At 38.9% G+C, this 7100-nt stretch overlaps 1 protein-coding gene across 1 annotated transcript in view; it reads right to left on the reverse strand.

Moving 5' to 3' along the window:
• Positions 1–7100, reverse strand: part of Cenpc (centromere protein C) — a 56521-nt gene that overhangs the window by 31201 nt on the left and 18220 nt on the right. The window contains exon 6 of the mRNA XM_029477789.1: positions 246–847. Within this exon, the coding sequence (XP_029333649.1) occupies positions 246–847 (602 nt within the window). The remainder of the gene's footprint in view (positions 1–245; positions 848–7100) is intronic.

Genomic DNA, 7100 nt, shown 5'->3' on the forward strand with positions numbered 1-7100 from the left:
GTCTTTCACTTCTCCATGTAAGTTTCCGCCTTAGAAATTTAAAAAAAAAAAAAAAAAAAAAAAAAAAAAAAAAATCAAGTGACTCTGTCCTGAAAAATACCTAGAGAGGTTCCCAAGAATAACCCCAAAGGTGGGTCAATCTTTAGAGAAGCTTTCTGTTGCTCACCTCCCAAAGACAGGAGAAATATTAACAATTATAAAATGATACAAGAGTACTCACACTCCTAGCTAACATGTTCACTTACCAAGAGCTGGCTTATGTTTCTTGGGAGTAGGCTCATTCCTCACCTCTTCACAGTCCTTCATATTTCTTTTCAAATTGATTTGTAACTTGTCTTGGCCAGTGTTTGACATATTGCTATTTTCACAGTTACTCTGTCCCTTACTGAGCTCTTCAGCTTCTTTAGGCTTAGACACTCTCCTCTGGTTCTGTTTCGTAGTCCTTTCCCATGCAGGTGGTTTTTTGGCAGTCTCAGATTGCATTTTATTTTCTGGAGATCGACAATCATTTTCCAACTCATCTGTACAAGTAGTTCCCAGGTTTTCTTCAACAGAGAGCTGAGCTTCCTCTATTGGGTGAGTCTTATCAGACTGTGTGTTTCTCACAAAAGTCGTTGCAGATAAACTATGAGATTTCTCTCTTGACTTCTTACCTTGAAGCAGTGCCGTGTTTTCAGACGATGGCTTGTGGGGGCTCAGATGCCTGTCTTTGCTTGGTATCATCACCCAAAGTCGACTTGAAAAACTTCTATCTGACCGATCAATAATAAATTCATCTTCTAATAATTTCATGTCACTTGGAGGAGGCGGAGAAGATAGAACTGCTGCTGTGTGCCTGACCACAGAACTAAAACAAAACATTACTGCAACACTTTAGAGAGACGGAAGCTTCATCTTTGTTTACTGAATAAACATTTTATACAGGAAATAATATCTCTATCTGTTTAAAAAAAGCAGTTCACACTACCCCTCAATTTTCTTTAATATTCCCTCCATTTTATAATAATAAGATCATAGGAATTTAAAGCTGGGTATCTACTTTAATGCCCTTCATTAAATATATATAATAAAACCTTGAAATTCATAGCTGTAGAATTATAACCAAAATGTAATTTACTTAAAATAGAAAATGCATGTCATAGCTATATATGTTTGATTAAATTATTTGGACAGATATCTGTATTTTCATTTCTAAAGTGCAACAAGATTAAATATAATAAACCACCATACTTAATACTTTGAGAATAATAATACAACTGATCTTGAATGGTTTCTTGGTTTTTTTTTCATATCTAACAGAATTCCACTCATAACAGCACCAAATACACAGATGTCAAATGAAAGAATTATAATAACTATTCATTCATATAAGTGAAACTATAACATACAAATTTGATCTTAAGGTTCAACTCTCATGCTTATTTTCCCAAATAATATTATGATAATGGTTCAGAATTAACTCGAGTATGACAGGCACAAGAAATAGAGTGCTACAAAACCAGGAAAGGATATATCTTATTACAAAGCACACAGTGCCACATAATAACTCTCCTGAGGCTGTAGACCTATTTCCCTGAAACTTTAGCCCTAAATTTATTGTACTAAAGAAGCGCTATCATACTTGCATGTACTCAGTTACAAAACAGGCAGCTTTAACTCTAATCACAGTTTATAACCTGGCAACATTTGCTAAAATATTCATAAAAGAACACACTTTTATACATCTTAGGCAATTCACACATTTAGTGATTACCCTGGTTAGTTTTTGTTTGTTTTATGCGGTTTTTGTTTTCTTTTCTTTGTTTTTGCTTGTCAACTTGACACCAACTAGTGTTTTCTAATTTAAAAAAAAAAAAAAATTGAGACAATGCCCCAATAAGACACAAGCCTGTGGAGCAAAAAAAAAAAAAAATTGAGACAATGCCCCAATAAGACACAAGCCTGTGGAGCATTTCCTTAGTAAGTGACTGACATGGGAGGGCCCAGACCATGGTGCGCAGTGCCACCCCTAGGCAGGTGGTTCTGGATGATCTAAGAAGCAGGCTGAGCAAGCCACCTTTGAACAAGCTAGGAAGTAGCACTCCTCTCGGGCCTCTGCTCCCGTTATTGCCTCCAGGATCTTACTCTGACTTCCCTTCATGAAGAACTATAATCGATGCAGAAAAGGTGAAATGAAGCTCTTCCTCCCTTACTGGGCAGTGGTGGCGCACGCCTTTAATCCCAGCAGGAGGCAGAGGCAGGCGGATTTCTGAGTTCGAGGCCAGCCTGGTCTACAAAGTAAGTTCCAGGACAGCCAGGGCTATACAGAGAAACCTTGTCTCGAAAAAACAAAAAAACAAAAACAAAGAAAAGCCCTTCCTCCCAGGTTGCTTTTGGTCATGGTATTTTATCACAGCAATAGAAACGCTAAGTAAGTCAGAGATTGATCCCAGGTCACCAAGTGTTACTGTGACGTGCCCGACCACACAATTTGGGGAGGTTTGTGTTGGCACTTGAACTTTAGACTTGAAAAGCTACTGAAGTACCTCAGTAGGCTGTTGTGTGGGAGCTTGAAAGATAACATTGAGAGCAATGCAAAAGATGGGGACCTAACTTTTACAGTTTCTGAGGAAAGTTGTTGAGAGTCCCTTAAAGACTCTATTGGGAATATTTGAAATTTGAATTAAGAATTTGTATATGAGTACACTGCAGCTGCCTTCAGACACATCAGAAGAAGGCATCAGATCCCATTACCGATGGTTGTGAGCCACCATGTTGTTGCTAGGAATTGAACTCAGGACCTCTGTAAGAGCAGTCAGTGCTCTTAACTACTAGTACCCGCAGAGCTTGTGTCACTAGCTGCAAATGTAGCAGAAGATGGCCTAGTTGGCCATCATTGGGAAGAGAGGCCCCTTGGTGTTGCAAACTTTATATGCCCTAGTACAGGGGAACACCAGGAGCAAGAAGTGAGTGTGAGTGGGTAGGGGAGCAGGGAGGGGGGGAAGGGTATGGGGGACTTTTGGGATAGCATTTGAAATGTAAATGAAGAAAATATCTAATAAAAAAATTTAAAAGAAAAAGAATTTGTAGTTCTGGTCAGCTAGAGCTGAAGAATTGGTGATTAACAAGAGATCATCTGCACCACTAAAGTGAAACCCTTGCTTTGCTGAAACCATCGATACTGGTAAGCGGTGACTAGAGAATAAGCTGTGATTAACATCATTAAGGCAAATTTTTCAGGAGTTTCTTCAAAGCCAGTACACAGAAGCTGTGGCCCAAAGGTGGCCCAGGTGTACCTTGTGCTGTCAGCCAAACTTTTATATAAGAGTGTCTCAGGTGGTACTGGTTTTAAAACCATAAAAGGGTCATGGAGAGATGTTGAAACTTAGCACTATGTGACAGGGTTAGATTTCTTGAGGGTGGTTCAGGAGAGGTTACTGGTGAAGGTGCAGCCCAGTTACAATGAAGACCCCAGCATTCTGGAGCTGTCAGTAGCCTGAGATGACAACCAAGGCCGCTAGCATCCAGCCTCCACCTAGGAAATGTGTACTGTGTGCTGAGGCAAGCCCTTTTGGAGCCTAGAAGAAGACTGTGATTCCCAGAAGTCTAAGCTGTACAATATTTGAACTTTCTTTTGTTTTGGTGTGACTGTGAAAGGTTCTGGTTCTTCTCTCTTGGAAATTGAAGGTATGTAACTTAAAAAAGACTTGGATACTATAGAGATACCTTGGATATTTTGGAAAGGCCTTGAACTTTCAAACAGGCTTTTGTTTTAATGTTTTAAAGAGAGTGGCTTTAAAGACTGTGGAGTTTTTAAGTTTCAAATGTGTTTTATATGAAAAGATATTAACAAATCGTCTTGGGAACAAATGAACAAGAAAGGTTGTCACTTAAAATTGATGTCCTTTTGTGTCAAAATAACAAGGAGTATTGGTCCTGATAAGTTTTTGGTGTTTATGTTTTATGTGTTATGTTTCCTCTTGGTTTGGTCATGAACTTGACACAAGCTAGTGTTGTCTGAGAACAAGGAACCACAATTGAGAAAATGGCCCAAAAAAACTGGTCAATATGGCATTTCTTAATAAGTGATTAATGTGGAAGGGCCCAGCTCACTGTGGCCAGTGCCACCACTTGTCCTAAATGGCCTAAGAAGCAGACTAAGCAAGCCAGTAAGCATCATTCCTCCAAGGCCGCTGGCCCAGTTCCTGCCTACAAAGAATCCTAACCTGAGAGTTGTAAGCTCAAGATTTCCTCCTCTCCCTCCTCATGTTGCTTTTGATCATGATCTTTCATGGAGCAAAAGAAACCCTGACTAAGACACGATTCACATCATCTAGAGTGGCACAGTGTAAAAATAAAGACTAGTTCCCTAGGATTAAATAGCACTTCGTCCAATTAGGTGAAAAGGTCATATGAAGTAGGAACTATTTAAAGGATTGTAATCAGATGCACTGATTTTCACTGTTGTTTCTATACTAGTCTTAAGCACACCATGTAATGCAGTGAAGAAATGCAAAAATCAGAAAACTAGAGTAAATGTTCAGACTCTAAAAGTAGTCTGCACACTCCTATTTTAGCTTTTTAAGAAAAACTACTTCTTTTTATTCATAATAGAAGCAATGGTAGAATGGAAGAAATACCTATTTTTCTCTTTTCATGAGGATATACTAATTTTCTAATTTCAAATTCTTAAAAATGTATAATGTAAAATAATAAATATGCTAAAATATAGTGTTTTAATACTTGACTTACATGATTAAAAATGAAAAGCTAGTAACAAAGTTAACATCCCTAGGAGGCTATAATTAATAAATGTTTAATGGACATACTGTTTAACATTTTAAGAAATAACCAAACTGACAGATGAACATAATCCACCTTGTCTCTATGTTGTTTGTAATCCCTAGTTCTTTAAGAATGTGATGTTAAACATTTTTAATGAAGCCACCTGTGAGGCTTTGTATGTGCTTGGCCCAGGAAGTGGCACTATTAGGAGGTGTGACCTTGCTGGAGTAGGTGTGTCACTGTGGGTATGGGCTTTAAGACTCTAGTCCTAGCTGCCTGGAAGTCAATATTCTGCTAGCAGCCTTCAGATGAAGATGTAGAACTCTCAGCTCCTCCTGCACCGTGCCTGCCTAGATGCTGTCATGTTCCCGCCTTGATGATTCTGGACTGAATCTCTGAACATATAAGCCAACCCCAATTCAATGTTGTCCTTATAAGAGTTGCCTTGAGTCAGACAGTGGTGATCCATCCCTTTAATCCCAGCACTTGGGAGGCATAGGCAGGCGGATCTCTGACTGCAAGGTCAGCCTGGTCTACAGAGTGAGTTCCAGGACAGCCAGGGCTACATAGAAACGCTGTCTCAGAAAAAAACAAAAAAAAAAACAAAACAACAACAACAAAAGAGTTGCCTTGGTCCATGGTGTCTGTTCACAGCAGGAAAATCCTAACTAAGACACCACCCCAAACCAAGAATGAAGACCTCATAGGTGTCTTCCTCTCTTCTCCTACTTCAATACACTATTTTGTGACCAGTCATTCAAATTAAATGTAAGCTTAGGAAACAACCTTGACAATATTAAAGTTAGAAATAGATGATTTCTGATTAGGTAGAAAAATCATTAAAATCATGTTACTTTGGGCAAGATGGAGTTAGTCATAATGAACTCAAGGATGCTAGAGGATGACGATGAACTGACGGAATGACACCAGAGAGTACAAAGGTTGACTACAGAACTTTACTCACTATGTTATCAAAAACCACACTTGAAAATATATTTTTTTCTCTCAGATATGGGATAAAGTTCACAAATACATTTGAGTAAGATGGTGGGTAGGACAACATGCATACCAAGTGTGGGGGGGAGATGCTACCAAAGACTGAACAAAAGAGAAATTTCATTCACCATAATTCAGTATATTATAAAAATTTCCTAGTGTGCCTATTAGCACTCTGTCAGAAAAAATAAGTAAAAAGCTTCTAAACTGGAAAGGTGTCCAAAGTAAGAAACACTTACATAAAGTCGGGCATGGAGGCACACAACTTTAATCCCAGCACTTGGGAGGCAGAGGCAGGCGGATTTTTGAGTTCAAGGCCAGCCTGATCTACAAAGTAAGTTCCAGGACAGCTAGGGCTACACAGAGAAACCTAGTCTCAGGGAAAAAAAAAAGAAAGAAAGAAACACTTACATAAAGTAATAGAACTAAGGACAGGAAGTAAAAATTCAGAAGGAGACTTGAAAAACTCTAGAAGCCTAGTCTAGACTTTAAGAGAAAATAGTAACGGCCAAACAAACATGGACTTGGCTTACACATTTACACACTGCAATGTGTTACACAGAAACTGTTCACTAGGGACAGTGAAAGGCACTTGACTTCTTCTAATAAAGCAAGCAAAAGATCTCCACCCTAGCTGCCACAAATTTTAGGTATAGCCAGGCCTTAGAAATCCCTATGTGCACATTATTAAGTACATCAAGTTGTCTAATGTAGAATAGAACACATTAAATTGTATTCAGCCATCAGAGAAACATGTATCAAAACTCTGAGATTGCATCATTTGCTAATCGAAATGCCTAAGAATTAAAAAAAAAAAAAAAGAAAGAAAGAAGAAGAAGACGATGACAGCAAATATTGGCAAGAATGTAGGGAAATGGGGACACTCATGTACTACTAATGGGAGAACAAATTAGTAGAGCCACTATAGAAATCAGCATGGTGATTCCTCAAAAGCTAAAAATAGAGCTACCATAGGACTCAATCACACCACTCTTGAGTATATTCCCAAAAGACTCTATCCTATTATAGAGACACAGGCTCTCCACATTCAAGGATGCTCTGTATCACAGTTGGGAATAATGGAATAGGACTGTGGTTCTGGTTTTTTTGGTTCTGGAAACTGAAGGAATGATTAAAAGGGACATATTTTTCCACTAGAGGTGAGATTCCTAAATTCCCAATAGCTAGGAAATGGAAACACCCTAAATACCCACCAGCTCATGAATGCATATGAAAATGTGGTGTGCCAGGCGTGGTGGCGCACACCTTTAATCCCAGCACTCAGGAGGCAGAGGCAGGCGGATTTCTGAGTTCGAGGCCAGCCTGGTCTACAGAGTGAG

This window comes from Mus caroli, chromosome 5, assembly GCF_900094665.2.
Source record: "Mus caroli chromosome 5, CAROLI_EIJ_v1.1, whole genome shotgun sequence".
Lineage (NCBI taxonomy): Eukaryota > Metazoa > Chordata > Mammalia > Rodentia > Muridae > Mus > Mus caroli.